This window comes from Astatotilapia calliptera, chromosome 5, assembly GCF_964374335.1.
Source record: "Astatotilapia calliptera chromosome 5, fAstCal68.1, whole genome shotgun sequence".
Lineage (NCBI taxonomy): Eukaryota > Metazoa > Chordata > Actinopteri > Cichliformes > Cichlidae > Astatotilapia > Astatotilapia calliptera.
Genome location: NC_137426.1, coordinates 9,427,163 through 9,449,123, shown reverse-complemented (window position 1 = coordinate 9,449,123; position 21,961 = coordinate 9,427,163). Strand labels below are relative to the sequence as shown.

The 21,961-nt window shown below is 40.3% G+C and overlaps 1 protein-coding gene across 27 annotated transcripts in view; it reads left to right on the top strand.

Annotated features, from left to right (window-relative positions):
• The first annotated feature begins 622 nt into the window (after window positions 1–622).
• The window catches only part of eif4g3a (eukaryotic translation initiation factor 4 gamma, 3a), a 69,265-nt gene continuing 47,926 nt past the window's right edge, over window positions 623–21,961 (top strand). For 11 of the 27 annotated variants that reach the window (XM_080301658.1, XM_080301655.1, XM_080301663.1 and 8 more), the window contains exons 1-4: window positions 623–1,498; window positions 13,774–13,846; window positions 19,000–19,164; window positions 21,385–21,477. In XM_080301658.1, coding sequence (XP_080157784.1) covers window positions 1,323–1,498; window positions 13,774–13,846; window positions 19,000–19,164; window positions 21,385–21,477 — 507 coding nt within the window. In that variant the 5' untranslated portion in view covers window positions 623–1,322. The remainder of the gene's footprint in view (window positions 1,499–13,773; window positions 13,847–18,999; window positions 19,165–21,384; window positions 21,478–21,961) is intronic. The other 16 variants (XM_080301666.1, XM_080301665.1, XM_080301653.1 and 13 more) reach the window with 5 other exon arrangements.

The following is a 21,961-nucleotide window of genomic DNA, read 5'->3' as shown; positions in this document are numbered from 1 at the left end:
CTCTAATTTTATTGTTTTCACCACCTCCCAACTTAAGGTACTGCACTCAAGTCATTAACTACTGAAATTTTTCAATAAAATGTACTGCTATTCCTTTTAAGGTGATGCAAAATGTAGATTCCTCCTTGGACTATCTTAAAAGATCTTGGGCATCTGTTTTGTAAATGAATACATTGAATAAGGAAGGCAATAATCTCAAATTGTTTTCCTTATGTCTCAGATTTTTAAGTGGGGGTAAAGGGTCTTTCACTGGCTCACTTTTAATAAAAGAAGAAAAAAATCAGTGCTGTGTTGTAATGCTGGTATTCCCAGGTCATAATGCACAAGTTTGGTCGATTTGGGTTGCATTTAGTCCCAGATTTGTTTGATATTCGTGCACTTAAAAGGGGTGAATTAGGAACAATGAATTGGGATCTTTTAATTCATGATTAATTTCACTGGTCTTGCCTACTTGAGATCACATTGGGATGTGACTTATGAAGTAAATTAGTTGGGCATCCTTGATCTAAGGGAAATGCCTTGCGACTCAAACGCGAGAACGGTAGATGGCAGTGATAACACACAATTGTTAACGCACAGCGCTGGTACTTCAATAGCCGAATACGTAAGATGATTATTTTTGTCCATACAGAAACCTAATTTACTATAAACACCTGTGCAATCTCATTAATTTATTTTAGTAGTAATAAAAGGAGCCGGGTTTGTTACAGTTAGCAGTTACAGTCGTGATGCGACCGTTATTAATTCTAATTTCAAACTGGATTTTAAAATAGTGAAAAACTGATTTGGAACACATTTGGGGAGCGTCAGCCACGCCGTTTTCGTGTTTTGGTTGAAGGTTAGTTGATTACCCGAGCGATTCCGTAACTGGCCGAGGATTGCCGAATCATCTGTCCTGCCCGGACTGCTGGAAGCGGCCGCAACGCCATGTTGGCGAAGTCTCTCATCTATGTGCGAAAAAAATGATAGAAAACACACTTGCCGAGAAGAAAAGGTAGATCGCCGAGGGAGGTTGAAGATCGCGGCGATTGTTTTTTTTTTTTAAACAGAAACGAACCGAGCCGGATCCGCAGAGGTTCCGGACGGGTGAGGGAGGCTAAACCTCCCACCGTCCCCATGAATAGCACCGCTGATCCTAACAGCGACTTTCCATGAAAAAAGACGTTTGTGTTGCTATTCGAGCTTCGTTATCCCAATTCGTTAAAGGGATTTTGGGGCCTGCTTCAAGAATCCGCAACGCTTGCTCTATGTATGCAGGCTAGGCGCTGTTTGCATCAGTATTTATTAAGATATTGTTTTTATTTGTTATTGATTTTTTTGCGATGAGTTTGCCACCGAAAGTGGTCCCCAAACCCGCCGCTGTCGCAGTTAGCGGACCTGGAAGTGGCCCCTCTCCGTCGAGCCAACTGCGGGCTACCCTGACCTCCGTGTCTCTGCCGCCGGGAGCCCCAACTGCTCCTCAGCCCGGCGCTGTTCAGCCACCCCAGTATCCTTTGACGTGGGTAACGCAGAAATTACTTGTGTTTTCATGCATAATTTTCCCCTGTGACTGTAGCACATACTGATGTTTAATTAGTGATTAATAGCAGAGGTTGGACGTGGGGATGATGGTTTCGTTTGGAGGGAGCTGGGAGGGGAGGGGACAATTACCTAGCTAACTGTGCTAACGTTAGCTCCCGAAGCCGGTTGTCAAAGCTAACGGGGGGAGTTGACGCCACATCACTGATTATCAGATATAACTGGCATGTTCCAGTAAAAGTGGTGGTACATGATAATGTTAAATAAAGAGGTACTATTAGGTACAGTAAAGCTTTATCACCGTATCTCAACACCGGTTACCGGCTTTGTTCAGCTTTGGTTGTTGACTAGCAAGGTGCAGTTATTGCACGGTGCCAGCTAGTTAATGCTAGCAAGTGCCCAAGTCCGTCAATGCAGCGTCGCAAAGCAGTGCAGCTTCCTGTGGCTTTATTATATGTAACGGAGCTAATGGTACTTGCCTAAGATTTAGGCCCGGCTTGTGGGAAATGGAAACAGCTTCCAGTTTTACATTAACGTTTTGTTTATTTGTTCATCCGGAGAGGCCTGTCAGTGCCAGAGCTGAGCTGTGATGGTGACAGCCGTCAGAAAGATGCTCGCTTGTTTTAATGACCGTCTTGACTCTTATAATGAAGTCTGGTTTGGTATGATTACAGTCAGCTGAGAAATCTCTTTAAAATTCCTTCACAACCATTTCTGTTTGTTCTCCTTAGAATCTGTCTCCAAATATTTAGCAGGCACTGTGTAATTATATATAAAAAGTTTATAATAATAATTATTACGGCCTTGTGCTCTTACTCTCCTTTGGGTGTACTAGGGGATGGCCCAGTTTTAATCTCTACCCTCAATTTGGTGAAGTCATAGTGGTTATGTCAGCTTGTGTTTTATTTACAGCATGGTGTCAGTAGTGTGTGTGAGAGAGGATTAAGTTGATGTCTCCTGGCTGCCGGTGGCAGAGAGATGTATCTGTTTTGTGATCTGACAGCTTCTGCTGTGGCTTTGGGGTGTGATGGCTCAACCTGATTTCCTGCCTCCCACAGTCAGAGCCGCCCTGTGTTTATGACATCTGTAAGGGGCACCAGGTTGCTGGTTGTAGCAGGTGGTAGTATAAAGGTCCCTCTTGATTTGTTGCATGTTGTGATTTTTTTGATTTGTCTGTCAGTAAACCAAACACAACAGAAAAGATTAACATTCTCTTTATCTGCTGTTGCATGGCCTCTTTTGACTCTCAAGCTCTTTGTAATTGGTGCTACATTTGCTTAACCTACTTTCAGGTGCATGATAGTGAGGGCCTACTGACTGAGTACAAAAATACACCACCTCCACTTATCCATTTTAAACATTGTTTAAGAAAGACAGATAACAGGAATCCACTTTTTGCATGTAATTGTAAGTTATGGTTATTAAAAATTAGCTTAACCATGCTGCCTTATTTGGTATGATGTGCTATTGCTGGTTACTTTATGAGATTATTTGAGATTAAACTTGTGGTAAAACTGACTTGAATTAATGTGATTTTTAGAGGGAAAAGATTTTATAATGTCCCTGTAGCTAGTTATGGCAACAAGATTAAACTGCCAGGACCTCTCCCTGAGTGGCGTCCACTTTGCACTGAACCCCAGTGGCTCCTCTGGATGGAAGGCTCATAGAAGGGTGGGTTCATGTGGCTCTTTCGGGCTGGGCCCACCAAAGGTCCTCTTATAGGCCTGATTCCTGCGTGGGGCCCCGGAATCCTGGGCAGGGCAAATGGCTTCACTGAATTCCTTTTCTTTAGTGGGGTTTTCTGAATCACACTTAATCTGGTCCCTCACCTAGGATAAGTTTGTCTAGGGAGGTCCTACTAGGGGCAAATAACTCATGACAACAAAGCTTCTGGGACCACTTGGGCATGGAGACCCCACCCGCACTCCCCTACATATCCCGTGACCCAGCACCATGGTAAGGTAGAGTAGAGCCCTTCACATAGATGAGCGGCAAATGAGATGGTTCAGGCACCTGACAAGGAGGCTGTCCTTGGCATCTTGGTGTTTTGGGTTTGTCCATATTAGGAGGAGACCCAGAGCCAACCTCAGGACACTCTTGAGAGATTACCTTGGTGTCTTCCTAGGAAGAACTGGCAGAGGTGACTGATAAGGGACACTACTATACTGTGACCCTATAACCCAGATCAGTGTCAGAAAATGGATAGGGTTCACAATGAGTATTACTTTCACTGAAATTCTGATCATTCCTTGTTCTTTTGTTATTGATTGATTAAAAAAAATGCCTGGTGTGGCACGTTAACAACTTTTCAGCTCATAAGCAATAAAAAAGACGCTGTGGGCTCTCTTCAAAAGAGAAATAATCAGACCAATGATAAACAAATATTTTCAATTATTTTTGATTTAATTTAGTGAAGCATAAAATACACTTTAGTCTATCCAGAGAGCAGAAATGCAATTGTCAATTCACTTTGACAATGGACTATTTTTAAATACATCATACACAGCAGGAAGGTCCCACATGGTACAGATTTTTATTACTCTTTTGTAGTATTTTATACATGTTATCATTATTATTATTGTTATTGTAACCACTTAGTTTAGTGTTGGGCTCTAAAAACAACTTGGGTATATTCAGAAAAAGATTTTACACCTGTTGCCACTTCAAAGCCCTGTTTTCTTGTTGTTTTCCTACATATATGCTGCAGACAGGAAATACAATTTCTTTTGAAATATATAAGTGTCAAAGTCATGCTGGCTGATGTCATTCAGCAGGATAAACAAACTCAAGGAGATGAGTAAATGTTGGTTCCGATGTTTGACCGATGAATGTGGGTGTGTATTTGTTGATGGTGTAGGTTCAAGAGGTGATCACCTCGGTAGTTATCTTGGAGTCTGCATTCTGCAGTGGTTTTGTATTAAATTTTATCAGGAGGAAATAGCAGTCTAAATTAAACTGTATCTGCATCAAATTAGTGAAGTTAACAGTAAAATAAACCAAGCCAATTTCTTCTGGGCCTTCCCTGTTACTTCACAGATTCCTGTGAATACACTAGACTGTACAGCGTTTGAGTTTTATGTCTGTATGTAAACAGACCGTCTGAGTGTTGCCACTAGGCTGACCTCTCACTCTGTTGTGACCTCTAAGGTCAGGAGAGTGGGATCATATTACTCTCTGTCTGGCCTTGTGTGTGGGAATTTCTTCTTTGGCAAAGTTGGTGTGTGTCATTGTGGTTCCTGTGGGGGAACATGTGTGTGATGGAGGGGGGGGGGGCAGGGCAGTTTGTCTGTTCCTGGTTGCCAGAGAGACGCCAAGCGCATGCGTCTGCTGCTACACTTGCCAGACAATGGCACTGCTGCTTAGCATTCAGAGAGAGAGGGGCCAAGGTGGCGCTTCCCACCATCTGCCAACAAAGGGCCAGGTCACCCAGCCTGCCTCAGCCCCCCCTCATTTCCTTCCATCCCCCCTCAGCTCACCTCACCCCACTGCTGAGCCAGCTGAGAAAACTGAGGGTTTCTCCTTATTTTTTTGCCCCCTGATCTTTTTTGTTGGTTCCCCTATCTAACTCCACAATTTCTAGACTTGCTCCTTTTTGTCTTTAGAATTTTAATAGTTTTTAAAATAATCATTAGTGGTTGTGCCCTTAATATTAAAAAAAGAAGTGTCTTGAAAATTCCTGTAGAAGCCACTTGACTGCTATCTTTATATGCCTCTGGGAACTTATTTACTTAGTTATTTTGAAGCAGGATCTAAAATCAGCTGTTATTTCAGTGGTCAGCAGGAGATGAACACTGAACATGAAGATGATTGAGCGTGCGTCAAGGCTGCATACAAGATTTACTTTGTTTATCCCAAAGATGTAAAATACATGTTACAGCAGTCTGAACAGTGGAATATGACATTTACAAAGCTCATAAATACACAAAAGAAAGAAGCACAGGGTAAATAAAAAAAAAAAAAAGAATTCTAGGAGGTCATTTAAAAAGGTAAAAATAATACAATACAACTCAACTCAAAGAAGTCAAAACAAATATATACTGGTATGTGGTGTAAGGTAGTCCTGTAGTGTAGCTGAAATAGAGGGTGCTTCTGTGCCCAGTAACTCAGTGGTGTTGAAAGATTTTATGGCAAAAGTTCCTGGTGCACATCTGTCAATAATTGCAGAAAATAGCCTATATGCTAGAGTGTTGTTAGCTTTTTTTTTTGTTATATGTTGTCTTTTCATAACACCTTTGCAGCATATCGACCTAACATGGTACCTACAGTTTAGCTATCTGCGATTTGTTCTGCGCTGGGAAGCGATCTGCTTACATCCTCTGTATTAGATCAGATCCTTTGACGTGTACCAATGTCTCAATAACCAGTTTTTAGGCAGTTGCAGTAATAGTGTTTGGTTGATGTAAAATTCTAAGGCACACTTGGACTTGCATCAACTATTGCAGTAAGTGGTGCAGAGGGTGATTATTTCAGTGACCCACTCTTTATATAGAGAATCAGTAGTATAATTTGATAAAAACCTGCTGAAAGGGTTTGCAGACTTTGCCCCAACAAGGTTTTTCCCCCCTGGGATTTGTATGTCTGTCACCATCTTTGCTGTTGCATAATCCTCCCATAAATTTCCAAGGATTCTTTGAGTGGCATGTCTCTCTCCTTTAATGTGGCCAGGCATGCAGTCACACTCAATGCTATGCACCTATGTAATGTATGTACCCAGCTGGTGGTTCTCACAGAACAGGAGTCCTGTATTTCAGGACAGGTGTGTGCAGCCTGCATGTGAAGATATTCTCATAAGCTCACTCACTGTGGGATGTTATAAATAAACTGCTGAGTTGTTATGAGCCAGCATTGAGGGCCGTTCTTTCCAAAGAGGGCGTGGCCTGTTGTAGAAGACGTCCTGTCAGTTCTCTCCCGGCATTACAATCTGAAGTGACATTTCCACATCATTGTGTATATTGTTTCTGTATTTACTTCTGCTAGAGCATTTCAGACACATCCTGGAATTAGTGGAAAACTGATATTTTCTTATCATGGACACACTGCTTTCAGCTGTTCTTATAATACTGTGCTTGGAGAGCCATCTCACCCACATGATGATGCTCTAAGGTCAGTGATGAAGTTGTTTATGTACTCCTGTCAGCAGGTAGTGCTATTACTTTTTCCATTAAAACTTAGATTTTTGTGTAGGTGCAATAATTTAGACTTTGCCCTACAATTGTACAAATTCAGTGCACTACAGCTAAATAATTGCTTAATTTGTGTGAAGTTGAGAAGGGTTTTTTCAGCGTGTAAGATCTGGGAAATTGTTGTTTGCTAAGCAGATTGAGTATTTGAGGACTATTTGGTAGCACTTTTTGTTTTGAGAGCCCAAATCATCCAGTTTTTATGGGTTACTTCTCTATGTTTCTTGCACATTGATTCTTATGAAAATTCATTACTGACAATAAAATTAATTAAAATACATCACATCAAACAAATTCGCATTTCCTCAATTTTCACAGAAAATAAGTGTTGCTGCAAATAAATGGTTACTTGGTAACAGTAAGTAAGGGCTGTAGTTTTTACCTTGGCAGCATTTGAGAGAGCTGCCTTTCCGCTTATATACAGTGTAGACGTACTGTTGAAAATTCCTCTTAAAACACAGCCTTGTCTTAAGCTTTAAAATTATTATTTAAAGTTTGAATGACAGCCTTGACCTTTGCAGATTTTATGTTAGGATCATATTACCTATATAAAAGGTGGATGTAGTTTCCATGTCTCAAAAGTGAAGCCAGTGCCAAACTGAAGTGTATTTTTTTTTTCATTGGCTAGCAGGAAGTGACTATTGTGGTTTCAAAAAGAAGCACCTTTTTGGAAGCCTATGGGAAAACTGCCCCTTGCTTCAATTGATCTGATGGCCTCAGACTTTACTGATAAGTGTATGTACTCAGTTGCAGCTTGTAAGGCTCATTGAATACAAAATAATATATTTCTTGGGGTCAATTGTTGTCCTCCAAAAGTTTTAAAAAGTAATTAAAGCTGAGGCAGGCCTCCTGCTTATGTCATTGACAAGTTGTTATCATATTAGTGTGCTTTGTCTCATCACTCAGTGTTCACATTCAGTTTTAAACACTAAAATGCTGACTGCATAAACCAATGCCATGCCAAGAAAACCACATCTGTCTTTTATTCTCAGTCTATCATGTAGTGCTAAGTTGTCAGCTAAAATTAGGGAGCTTGGTTTGTAAAGTGAATCCACAGATTTTGTGGGTGTATTGTATAGATACCTGCTATTTTAATTTTAATTAGGCACTCACCCAAATTGGAGAACACATTTCTTGGGCCATATTATTTGTTATATATTTGCAGTTCACCCTTGAGTTCACTAGCCCCAATAATGAATAATGTAAAGCTTTAATTTTAAGAGCAAGTTAATGAAAATTCACCCTTGAGACCAAAACCATTTTTTATACCAGGTTGTAAACATGCTTATTTTTGCCCCAACTGGCCATTCAAGGAACTGCATTTTTTAAAGGTACATTGTGTAATGACTGACTCGTCAGTAAATATAAATAACTCTTTCTCCACCAGCATTACGTCAGTCCTCAGAAAGTGTCATGAGAACTAAGTGCTTTTAGTTGGTCAAATTCATAGTTGGTTGTAACTTACCTAATGTAAGTCTTTGAAAGGCATTATTTCTCATATAGGCACTCTGTTAGAAACCTAGCTTTTATATAAATGATGGTTAGCGCTACTGAGAGATGCTACACACTCATGATAGCCATTTGTCAATGGCAGTCCCACCTAAAAGCCCAATCACAGAGTAATTTTCTTGACTACTGTAATGCACTGTTTTTTGGAGTCAGCCAACGATCTCTTGCTCGTCTTCAGCTCATTCAAAATGCTGCTGCCCGCCTCTTAACTGGTACCCACAGCTATGAACATGTAACACCTATCCTGTCTTCTCTTCATTGGCTTCCTGTTCATCACAGAATTAATTTCAAAGTCCTAACACTGGTTTATAAATGCCTTAATGGTCTTGCTCCCCCATACCTTTCCAAGTTACTTCAGCCTTATATTCCTTCACGGACCCTCAGATCAGCTGACCAGCTGCTGTTGGTTGTCCCAAAATCAAGGCTTAAACGTAGAGGAGAACGAGCCTTTTCAGTTATGGCCCCAAAACTTTGGAATACGCTGCCTTTAAATATTAGACGGGCATCTTCGTTTCCTGTTTTTAAAATGCTTTCGAAAACACACCTTTTTTGGATAGCGTTCAGACTGGCTTGAGTTGATATGGTTTTTATGGGTTTTATTATGTTTTATGTGAGTGTTAGTGGTTGTATCTTGTGTTTTACCCTGTGTTACTGTACAGCACTTTGGGCAAACCTTTTGTTTTTAAACGTGCTATATAAATAAACTGGATTTGGATTTCACATCTTTTCATTTGGTGGTTGGTCACCAGTGGTCATTTTAAGCTTGGTAAGAAGCATCGCCCTTTATTGTATATACCATTCACTCATGGTTCAGTGAGTGGTATCAGTACCTCCAATTAGTTGTCTCTTTAAAGTTAAAGAAAGTTTTGCCTTATGTGCATTTGGTAGTTGCTGATGCATGTTACTGAATGTCAGTCACCTTCTCTTTATGCCCATTACCTCCCTCGCTTGCTACCTGCTACCACATAAATGTGATGTTTTGCTGAATAAAACTTGAAACTAGCTGACAAGAACAAAGGTAAAATTAAAATTTTATTGAGGTCACAAATAAAGGCAACCAACTGCCATTTTCTCATAGACTTATTTACTTTATTTTTAAACTAGATGAGCTTCTGGCCATTGGAAAAGAATGCATGTTTTAATGGTAGATCTGCATTGGCTTCACTTTTTTCCAGGCACGTTATGCTTTGTCCGTCTGTTTTGTTTTTCTCACAGTTTGTGGCTAGAAGTGGGAACTTTCCTGCCCGTTAATTTAAAATTTGTATCTTTATAAAGAAATACAATTTGTGTTTTAGAGATCCACAACCATAGCTGCTTAAGATATGGTTTGTTACAGTTGAATCCAAAAACCTACCACCTATTGTTCATACTGTAGTGAAAGAGCAGTCTCAGCAACAGCAGTGAGAGCTTTGTGAGCTTCGCTTTTATCCAACTGTGTGTGTGTGTGTGTGTGTGTGTGCCAGCAGGGAGGAGGGTTTGTATCTGCACCATCTGGGTCGTCTCCACTTGCTTCCTGTATGTCCACTTTGAGAAGGTACAGGAAGTACTCTGAAATTTGCAGGTAGTCTACGTCATTCAGACGAGCCTGTAGGACTATCATGTAATTTAACATTTTTGCCCAGCAGAATTTCCATGATGTTTATCAGTCATTGCACCACTCTCATTTCCATTAGACCCTCTCTTGCTTCTTTGTTTTGGATACTTGTCGCGATTTCTTGAAGTTGTTAACTTTATAGCTCTGATTCATTCATTTATTCAGGATTAGTTTTTTTGAGCCATATCATCCTCCTGATCAGACGTTTACTATGTGTAAAGCTGTATCTCCTCCTGTCTTCCCCTCTCTGCCTCTCGCACATTCAGCACTTAAGTGGCTTTCCAGTAAGCTAATGATGAAGCAGGGACCGCTGCAGCTTTTCCTTCTTAAATGAAGCTTATAGGTCACTGGAGGGGTCGAGGACAGGGAGTAGTGTTTGATGCTACTTTGGGATCTCAACACGAAAGATGTGTCTGTCTGTTTTAGACCAAAAATGTACCTCCCAATATAAGAAACTACACTTTCTTTTTTCCTTTTTCAGAATGAGCAACTTTTACGGCAAATGTTACTATCTCGTTATCGGTTTGTGATTATATATCCTCAAATATTTCTTGAATTTGTCCATGGGTCAAATGTGAATCCCCCCCCTTCTGATCAGCTTGATGTTATAGGTTATATTTCAGCAGCACTGGCACTCTCATTTTTGAACTGTAAGCCTTTAGATTGACATTGTGCTTGGCCTCCTTCCCAAAGCAGACAATTAATGGAGATTAAAAAAAAAGGCTAATGTCTAATTAGTGCAGTCATCTACTGATATGGTTATGCCTGATGCACACAGTAGAGCATGATTGCAAAGTGTCTGCATCCATCTGGTTGCTCGACCACCCGCATGGAGAGCTTGACATGAATGATGCACGATCACCTTGATATACCGCTGCAGTATTAATTTTCTTCTACAGACTCAATAAACTTAAAATAAACCGCAAGAACTTTTAATATGGAAGGAAAACTAAGAATGTGTGAAACCACCATCATTTCTAGTTGCAGATCTAGTTGGAGGGCAGCTCAAGAGTTGGCAGTTCGTCTTGTAATCGGAAGGTTGCCGGGTCGAGCCCCGGCTCTGACAGTCTCGGTCATTGTGTCCTTGGGCAAGACACTTCACCCGTTGCCTACTGGTGGTGGTCAGAGGGCCCGGTGGCGCCAGTGTCCGGCAGCCTCGCCTCTGTCAGTGCGCCCCAGGGCGGCTGTGGCTACAATGTAGCTTGCCATCACCAGTGTGTGAATGTGTGTGAATGGGTGGATGACTGAATGTAGTGTAAAGTCCATAGGGACTAAGTAAAGCGCTATACAAATACAGGCCATTTACAATTTACAGATATAGAATTTGGCAAAACCAAAAACTTGGCCAGTTCTCTGATTAAATAAGTGTAATGGAGTATAATAATCAAACGCTCAAATTTACTCAAAACATAACAATTAAAAAGTGATCAAGCTTAAGAAATGACTAATGTTTTCCCAGCAGCAGGAAAACAGCATTTATTTATGTGTTGCCTTTCACAGAAAGAAGAGCTTTGCAGAAAGCAATTAAATGTTTTTAATTTGCATATTATCTTAAAAGAAAATGTATAAAATAAAAGCAGAATGAAATATACCATGGAAAACTTACTTTAAACTTATTATGAAGCAAACATGTAACAGGGTTAAGAGTAGCAGAATTAAAAGACCAAAGTATATATTTCATAAAAACTTGTGTGGCACAAAGCATGTTACAGAAAGGTATATCTTGGACTGACTGGCTGCAGGTGATTTCCTTCTCAGACAACAGAAATCTGCGTGCTGCCTTTGAGCCGTTTAAATAGTGACTCATTCTTAGAATTTGGCGACTGTGGTCGAAAGCTTAGACCTGCCAGTTTTTGGTTAGTTTTTTTTTTCTTTCTTACCAGGTGTATCTGCCTCGTCTTCCCCAGTTGTCTTTTTGTCCCTCCTTAGAAGGGTTTGGAATTAAAAGCTGCTTCCAAATTGTCTCTCAGGCTTGATGGTTTCCAACCTCATCAACTCCTTTTATCACTGCTGGCATGGCAATACTGGCAGATGAATTAATAACGTCAAACCTTTGCACACCTGAGTCACACATAATCTTTTCTACATTGTGGTCAGACTTGGAAAATCATACAGTTGCACTGACAGAAATCTTGAATCTGAAAGCAAACAATGTTGTAAGAAATGTGGCGTCACTGTTTTCAAATTTCCTTCTGGCTGTAATAGCGACATTCTTTAGATGCAGTTGATTGAAGATTTAGAAATGGCATTTGTGTCAGTCTATGACTGACACAAATGCCAACAAAAAAAGTGTTTGTTGGAGTAGTTAACACTAGGAAGCTTGGTTACCAGCCTATATTCATGAACTGTATGGGTGTGATGTAAAGACACTTCTAAGTTTAAAATCTCAACACAAAGGGAGGTTAAAAAAGAGTAACTTTGAACTAATTTTTTACTATTGCAACTTAGAAAATATTGATGTTAGTCACATTTCCTAGAACACTGAGTAATATCATTAAAAATGTAAGGACAAAAGATTCAGTTTCTGAGTATGGTGGTATAAAACGAAGAGATGCTCACGGGAGAAGCGTGACATATTTGCTTAAAAGCACTTTGTTTCATTTTCTGTGTATAGTTCGTATTTTTCGCCTACTTTCGAATGCTGCATTTCTTGGATGTTGCTTTTCTAGTTATCATGTGTAGTCTGCAAATCATTGAAGAAACCTGTCATGTGGGAAATGTTTGCTGTCTGGCTCTCAAAGCACCAATAAAAAGAAGGTGAAAACTGTAAATGCCATCTTCCACGTAGTTTTTGTACTCTTCCTCACATAGACTGTCAAATCATTGTGATGGGACTGAGCTTCTAATTACTCCTAACATCTTTGTATGTGTGTAGTGTGGGTGGGTGTGGGATTTTTTTTTTTTTTCTTCTTTTTTTTTTTTTGTCTTCCTTCTCCAAATTCCTCGGTAATGAAACTGATAATGCTTCCTGCTGTGCTTCCGTGTTTTGATTCGCAGCCTTCTCTTTAAATAATTCTTTTCACTCTGTCTTATCTCGTTACGAGTAGCAGTGCTGGCAGGGGTCCCAGAGAGATGACGGGCCCTGCAGGCAAGAGCAGGACTAAGGAAGGGAGTTTAGGGCAAAGGGAGGTGTGATTTGGGTGAAAGGAAGAAAGCCAGATGTTCGGTTTCCCTTAAATCATGTGATCAGCAGTGTGTGAGCCTGTCTGTCGCACACAACTGCCTGAGCAGGTTACTAAACACAGGCCTTCCCTTTTCTGTATGGATTTTACACATTCCCCCTTTTATCTCTTCTAACATCTCAGTGATGTCTTCATTTATTATATCTTTCTTAAGCTTTAAAGAAAGTGATCAAATACTCTGGTTTCACTGCAAACAATTATTAAACCCTCGAGTGTTATAGATTTTCTTTTGTGCTATGTTGTAGTTTTTGTTTAACCTCTTATTCTTCACACAGCTGAAGGTGAAGGGAATTAATATTAAATGTATTTTGCGCTGTGCTGCCAAATAGTTGTTTCAGTCCTCACTCTTGTGCTCCAGCTGCCCCCCAGCCTGAAGTAGCACAGAAATCCATTTCAGATTTTCCCTTTAACTCTTGCAAAATGGTGAAGGTACATAGTGTACTCTCAGAGATGGGGCATTTTAGGCGGGGTTTGTATGGTTGGAGGGGGGGGGGGATCCTTGAAATTGAGCTACAGGACATGGGGTCTGAGGGAAGCCCTCTGATGATCTGAATGTATTTAATTAAATTAAACTGCAGAACATTTTTCAGTGGATTTGTGGTTTTTTTGTTGTTTTTTTAACTCTTAAACATAACAGATCAGTTCTCTTTGCATGCTTTAATCAGCCATATTTAGACTCAGCAACACATCTTCTAAAATATGACAGGAATCTTACTTGTCTGTGACCTAGCAGGATGCCAGTTTTTATCTCCTGTTGCTTGAAGAACTTCCCTTAACATCCTCTTTCCAGAATCCCACGGGTTCAGCCATCACTGGACGAACGAATCTTCCCTACACAGCCTGGAGTCGCTGCAGTCTACAGCGTGAGTCACTGCATGCAGCCCCTCTTTTCAGACACTGTTACATTCATATCCACCTGTATATACTGTATGCTGCAGTGCATATGCAGGAAGGTTACACTTTAAGTAAAAACACACACTGAAGACTCTGATTTGTTGTACTGACTTTATGCTTTTGCACACACTTTTATTATGGTCACATAAGTCACACAAATTATTGCTTATTTTAATTTGGTTACTGAATTTAATGCGGTTGTGTACAACCATTCATTCATGAAGGTAAAACCTGAAAACATATAATAATTTTTTTGTAATATGGAATTATGTCATTCTATTTGTTATGTATTATGTCATTGTAATTTTGTGGTGTAGTGGTTAACACATGGAGGAGACGCAAAACCCGGCCTCAAAGCTCACAAGCTGCTATACTACTAGGATTGTGTCAAATTAACATGTGGATGCCTCTGCTATTGTGACCGCTTGGGGAAATAAAGGAACAGCTGAAAATACCATTATGTATCATAGTTGATAAGAGAAAATAATCATTCCATTCTGCTGATGTCAGTATGTTTTCATAAAAAATATTCTGTATTTGGTATTTATTGCCAAATTTTGGTGCCTTTAACCAGTGAGCTAGAAGAAGCAAACTGATGGCTGACCTCCTGGCCCCTCTGTGTGTTTTTACCAAAATGCTGTTTTCCTAGGTTTACACACCAACATTGGTATGGGTTGTTGGGAGTTTAAATCTGAAGCTTTACAGTTAACCCCGAAAACTAGTAAAATGTTCCAGGTATGTATTACAGGAAGAGAAAGACTTCCTGCTGACTCGGCACTCCTCTTTGCCTGTGAAATTAAAGTGAAAGTATTTAATATGTGCGGTAGCAAAAAAAGGGGGAAAAAAGATACTTAAAATTAAGGATGGACAGATCCAGAATTTTCCAGTTGCTGTACAATGTTGTTATCATGGCCTCAGCTCAATACCAGAGTTATTCACAGCCCAGTACCGCATTATTCAAGTTACTTGTACTAGTTGGCGTTTTTTCAGCTCGGTGTAAGAGCAGTAGGCTGCTTCATACTCCTGTCTTACAGTTGTACTCGTTTTTCCTCTTCCTGATGTCACTCTGTTTCACTTTGAGTGCAGAATGGAGCTGAATTCCTGTCGAACTGACAAGAACATGTCATACTAAAAACGTTCCAAAATGGACATAACATGAATGAGAGTCAGAAAGACAGACAGAGATAGCATTCCTCTCCTTGTTGTGTGAGCTTTGCAGTCATGTCCACTTACACGGCCTCAGTTTGCAGTTAAGTACAAAAGTGGAAAAGTTTTGTAAACACATGAAGAAAATCTGTTGCTGCTGCAGGCGTGAAGAACCTCCACACTGCTGCCTTTTGCTGTTAGCATCCTCATACTATTTATCTCCCAGCTTTATGTGGCACAGTAAACAATTTAAAGTTAAATTGAGTAGATTGGCTTGTTGTTACCCAAAGCTGTTCAGTAGGTTAATTTACCTGTCAGTTTGTCATTTTATAATGATGGTGCTACAACATCGCACAACATTATTTGTAGCAATAACAAAGAGAAGGCTTTATGCTGAAACGCAGCAGCAATTTCGTCAGCATGGTGACTGTAAACACTTTCTAACCAGAAATCTTTTTTACTCGTTTCGATGTTAAGAGTGCCAAAGACTATAATGGTGGAGATCCTGTTTGCTGTCAGTCCAGTGTTTGACATTAGGATTGTATGAAACTGGGCAATAATAATACAAACTGTGCAAACATGCATGTGTGCTTGTAATTTAAAAGAGCACATACGTGTAAGGAAATTCTTTTGTGATCAGATCTCAGCAGGCCTGATCTGCAGATTGGTTCCCTCAGGGTACCTCTGCCATTTACTGACTCCTTCAGGAATTAATTAACATTTTCTTCATCATATCTTTGTCATGATAATATTTACATAATTTGTAGTGCGTTTCTGTTGTCACATGCCTGGAGCATAAACATATGAGTTAGGAGGATTTGGTAGACAATTAGATTTGCCTGAACTTTAGAGGCTGCGTATTGCCTGGTAGTCGGTGACCAGCCACACCTACTGTGCCTCTCTAAAGACAAAATAAGCCCAGCGTAGCAATCTTAATGAGGCGAGCAGTTAGCAGAAAGAACAGAAACTGTGCCTATTGTGACACACCTTGTGAATGAACAGAATAGGAATAGTTTTTTTTGGTTTTCAGCTTAGATAAGAATGATGATTTTCCAAGTCTCCCTTTTTGTTTTTCATTGTGTTTCTGTTTTCAGCTTAATTTTTGTAAAATGTTAAACAGAAACACAAGTCACCAAAATAAACCAACATCAGTGATAGAGTTGATGCATTAGGTATCTGAGATTTAAAAAAAATATCATATTATCTTGCATCTAGCATTGTGTATTAAAAAGTTCTTAAAAGTCACTTCTGTGGGTAGATTACTGGAGAATGTGGAGGAATCTAACTTTCATTCATATCAAGATATTTGATCTGTCGGTTCTTTCACAGAAAAAGAAAATAATTTGTTTCACAGATTTCAGATTTTGAAGCTCTTTCTTTGAGTTCTCTTTTAATTTGGTTGTTCTATAAACATGAAAGAAGAACATGATCACAGTCTGAATGCCACAAGATTGTATGGCGTGCACTTGTGCGCTTAACATTACCAGTATTGCTCTTGCTGAGCCAGATGGAGGACTGGGTCAAAACTTGGCCTCTTGCACTTGATGGAGGTGTATTATATCATTATGAGCAGCAGAGTTGCCAGTGCTCTGACCAGGACTACCTGCCCTGCTGTCAACAACCTTTATTGTACTTACAGTACAATTTTATTTTACTTTCACCTGTCCGCTCACCTCTTGCCCCCCTCGCCCACGTACTCAGTGAAACAGAGCAAACCCAGGAAGATTAGCGTGACCACAAATATCAGCAAAAAGCATTTTTGCTAGCCCTGCTCGATTCTACTAGAAATATAATCAATATGTGGTGAGCAGCGATTAGATTTGTTTGAGCGCTTTCTGAACTATTCAAGGCAAAACCAAACCACCTGTGCCTGTTGTGCAACACCTTGTGAATAAACAGAATAAAATATTCTTTTTCCTTTTTTTTCTTCTTTTTTTTGGAAAATGCTTGAAAAATACTGCAGATCCAGGAGCAAGTGCTAGGCTGAAAATAGACAAAGAACTAATGTATAAAAATCAGCAGTGTTCGCTTGTTGCAGGCTGCAGGGTTTTGAATGTTTTTCTATGTTGTCGCATGATCTAGTCACATGACTGTTATGTCAAAACCAATTAATCAGCCTGATATTGATTTAACAATTTATATAAAGATAGTAGCCATTATAAAACGTGATGCTTTTCCCCCCCTGTAATTAATTCAGCTAAATATTGATGTCTCACATAGACTCAGTTTATCATTGATTTTTACATCATGCACTCATGCAGTTTTTAACATTGGATTTTCTTGAACTGTAAATATAATTCAACAGAAAATGGATCAATAAAAAGTGATCTTAACCAAACTTTGGCACAGCCGGGCAGGGAGTGAATTTAGGATTTTTTGGGTGGGGCAGCTAAGTGTAATGGTACATGCGTTGAATTTAAAACTCAAGACAGTGTGTCATCAATTAGAGAATCACTGTAAAAAACAAATGTGGCTCGATTATTCTTTCATCTCAATCTTGTTTTCATAAACTTTGAAAGCCGAAATGATCGCTGAAAATCAAATTTGATTAATCGCAGCACCCTCAAATAGATGTTAACGGATATTTAATGAAAGGAGGGCACATAAACAGGGTAAATAACAAAAAAGGGTTGTTGTTTTTTAACCTTTTGATTTATTAGGGGAAAATGTGTCTATTTTTACAGGGTCTGGCATTTAACAGTACGCTAGAATTGACCTTTTTTTCTGACACCACACTGAAGATGTTTCCTGCCCTGATAACATTTCTGAATTGTGGAAGGTACAGTAAGCAGCTGCACATTAGACGAGGAAATGCTGTGTGCTTGGAGATGGGCTGTTCAGCTGTGAGCTTTGTTTATTCTTTGCAACCTGACAACACTGAAAACATTGGAGGCTTTATGAGATTTTTCAAGCTCTCAAAGTTTTTGGGGGGGTTAAAACTGCAACAATGATGACACTGGTGGAAATAAACGGCACTCGTTGCATGAAGCTGTTGCTCTGTATGGTGATAGTGGGGTTTACTCAGCCGCTCTTTCTTCTCTTCCCCCTCATGTACAGCCCCCATACAGTTGCTTACCTCCCCTCCCCCATCCCATCACACTGTATGTCCTCAGAGTCAGTCACTTGCCTGAAGCAATGCAGGCTCCTCCCCTGGTAACAGCAGCTAGATTAGTTGCTTTATCCCAGGTCATCTGAGGGAAGTGGGCCACACAGTGGAGATGCAGAGATACTATAGAGACTGTGCAGAGTATTGGCTATAAAGGTTACAAACATTTGAAGTTGAGAGTTTGTAATTTTAGTAGCAGAGTTTTTAAATCTCTCAACATAGAAAAGCAGCCCTTGTTAGAGGAGAAAAAAAGAGAAGAGGGAGGCTTGCCTAGCTTTCCATTTCCCCTCCTTGTCTGCTTACTGATTTCTTCCTGCAGTATCCTGTCTCATTCCCTGGTGTTTTCAGGCCTGCTGCAGCAACAAGCAGCACCTGCAGTGGGGCCAGCCCATAGCTACAGCTGCCAAGGCCCATCCTGCCACACCACAGAGAGCTGAATAAAAAATCTCAGCTTTGTCTGATACTGCTCACCGCCGGTACCCACCCTGAACCTTTCCCTGTGGCTCAAGCCTGTTTGACATGACTCACTTCTATCTGTTGCACAGAATATTCTCTATCTATCACAGATTATTTGACCCAGTTTTGCCATATGAGGCCCAGACATACTTGCACAGCAGGCTACAGAAGAGGCCGCAGTCGAGTTTTTAGCAAAGTGCAGCAGCCTTCAGCAGCCATGCATGTTTGAAGGTCTTCACCTCTGCATAAATACAGGGGCTAATCCTGCTGCTTGAGCGCTTAATTTACATCCCTCAGCAGGAGGGAGGACTAATGACCTGTGGAGCCCCGCCACTGCTGTTCCTCCTCTGCACCAGCCTGGCATAATATATCATTTTGTTTAAATCTTTAATTTTACTGCTTCATTTCATACAGGTGTCCAGGCATGGTCCTTCTTACCCTGCTCACGACATCACAAAGGGACACACTAATTTGCCGGGCACCCCGCCTGGTCATGCCCATTCCCCGGCGCTCTCTCAGGTATCAGTACCCACAGCTTCCCCATATCGCTACCCTAAGGGCTGGGAGGCAGGCGGAGGGGTGAGTTTGTCACTGTGACCGCCGTCATCCTCTCTGCATTTTCATGTTTATTGTGAAACGGGTTCAGTGTGTCCACATAGAACAACTATATTTCCACATTTGATGTGTGTTAAATTGTATTTATTTATTTTTTTTATACCTGTAGACACCCTGTATTAGTTTTGGTCATGTTGCCTACACACTACCCTTTGTTCTTTTGTTCTCCTTTCTTACGTCAGCCTTCATTTTCATGTTTGTCACTTCTCTAATTTCACAACATTTCTAATGCAGCGCTAAGTCATGTGTGCATGAGTGTCTTCTTTTAATGAAATTCACATGATTACATGATGAACACCGCCACAAAATCTAAGAGAGCAGGTCTTGCGCACTGCTGCCTATAGGAAAACATCCATCCACTGTTTTCTACACACAGTACCTGCTTAATCTTGACAAGGGTTAGCAACCTCAGCATGGATCTGGCAAAAGGGAGATAAACAGTCCGGCCTGTTGATTTTTCCAGTCTCCTATAGGGCTTATGCGTACTTAGAAAGAATGTTTACTTGACCTGTAAGATTTTGTGAGAGAATTAGAACACAAACTCAACCTTATTATGAGAGTATTATTAAGTTATGTTGGATTAATTCACAGTTTTATACTGATAATTATGTTTAGAAGCTTAAATATTAGTTATTTGACATTTTGTCCCACTGGTCAAGTAAGCAGTATAAAAAGCAGTTCTATAAAATATTTGATTGGTGTTGGGGGCTTGTTAAAGCGGATGTATTGTCCTAATTTCCAGCTCTATCTGTAGAGTAGATGCATTATTTGACAGGATTTATCTTATGGCGAACCTTAGTTCAGCTCCTCAATTCACCTTTTGTTTGAAAGCAGTTTTAGCTCCATCCCCTTTAAGCAAACTGTATTTTAATTGGCTGCCCAACACAAACAAAAGGTTTAAAAAGCTGGTGGGTGAGGCGAGATTAAGGGCATACCTTATGTCAGGGGTGTCAAACTCCAGGCCTCGAGGGCCGGTGTCCTGCAGGTTTTAGATCTCACCCTGGGTCAACACACCTGAAACAAATGATTAGTTCATTACCAGGCCTCTGCAGAACTTCAAAACATGTTGAGGAGGTAATTTAGTGATTTAAATCAGCTGTGTTGGATCAAGGACACATCTAAAACCTGCAGGACATCGGCCCTCGAGGCTTGGAGTTCGACACCTGTGCCTTATGTGGATCGCATCGTTTGACACTTTGGTCAGTACTCTATTTGTATGACAGGAAGGAAAACAAAAAGCAAATAAATCCCCTTTAAATCGAGATATGCATGTGTGTATGAATCCATATTTGCCATGATCACAGTAGACATACTGTGACCGATTTTATATTTGAGATTTAGGCATGGGATAAATATTGGGTAGAAATCCAGCAAGGACGCTTTCCTCTCTGTCTGTAACTACAGTAAAATCCTAACCCGTTTGATGGAGATTGGGTGAGGCTATGACAGAATTTACAAGGGCAAAGCAGAAATAAATCAGAGTTGAGCATTATGAGAAGATTCACACGCTTGTCGCTTTTTAGTTAGGTACTGCATCCAGGTGCTTCCTCTTTTCATTTTGAAAAACACCTAGATGTATACAGGTAACTTTGTGAAAGGTCAGTCTATTAATCACAAAGACATAAACAACATCAGTGACACTGCTGCTGCCTTGCTGCTTTCACTTTAAAGCATGTTGACTCTGTGACTGAGCTTCTCTGGAAGAATGTGACAATGCTTGCAAGGAATCCAGTTCTTCCTTTTTACCGTGGTAAACTAATGGCCCACTGCCTCACCCTAAAGCAGCTCTAGTCACTCACCAGCCTTTCTATAAATAGTTTTGTCAGCCAACACAAACTTAAATTATCACCATCACACCAGCAGCACGATGAAGAAGAGTACGCAGATCTGCTTAAACCCACCTCTGCTTAGCTCCACTGCACACTAGATGAAAAATAAAGGAACACAGGATTTGCAGTCCTTGGGGGTACCAATTATCTTTGCACAGTACATAAACCCTGATTGAAAACACTTTCTCCCAGCTACACCCAAAATTATTTAGTGCTGTGTTTTAGTGTGTTGTCTATAGTTTAGGTCCTTTGCAGTGCACTTTCTCTTAAATGACTAGGGACTGATTGCTGCACATTTTTTGCTCAGTATACATTAAGCCTTCTTTTTTTCTGTTTCTATTTCTTCTTTTTACAGTCTCCATACAACCCTGGGCAAAATGCTGGCTCCGCACCTTTAGTGTACTCTCCCCAGACGCAGCCAATGAATGCACAGCCACAGAGTCGCCCGGTGAGTGCCACTCTGGTGCTGGATTTACAGCACACCTGCCTCCAAGAACCCAAACAGTTTTGTGTTTTAGTGGAACTCTGTTTTATAGCTTTACGAAGAAAATCCACGTAAATTGATGATTGATCTTAGCTTGATTGTGGCACTGAGGTACCTCGATACAGGCTATATTTATTTAATAAGGTCTCCCTCATTTATGGGCTTGTTGTTGGTGGTAACATATTGGAAATGAGTCCCTTTTGGTGTATTTTTTTTTCCTCCTTTCATCTGCATTTAGTACTTTATACAGTTACTGACAGTGAGAAATAGTAGGAAATTAACTTTTAGCTACAGGAAAGAAAATTCAGATCAGTCCTGGGATCAGTATTTTTTATCATGTTTTGAATAATCAGAATTCAGATGTTGCAGTTAGTGAGAGTAAGTAAGAGCTGTTCAGGTGTTGTCAGGTGTGTCATCATGTTAAATTCAGGCTTTTCAATACAATTCT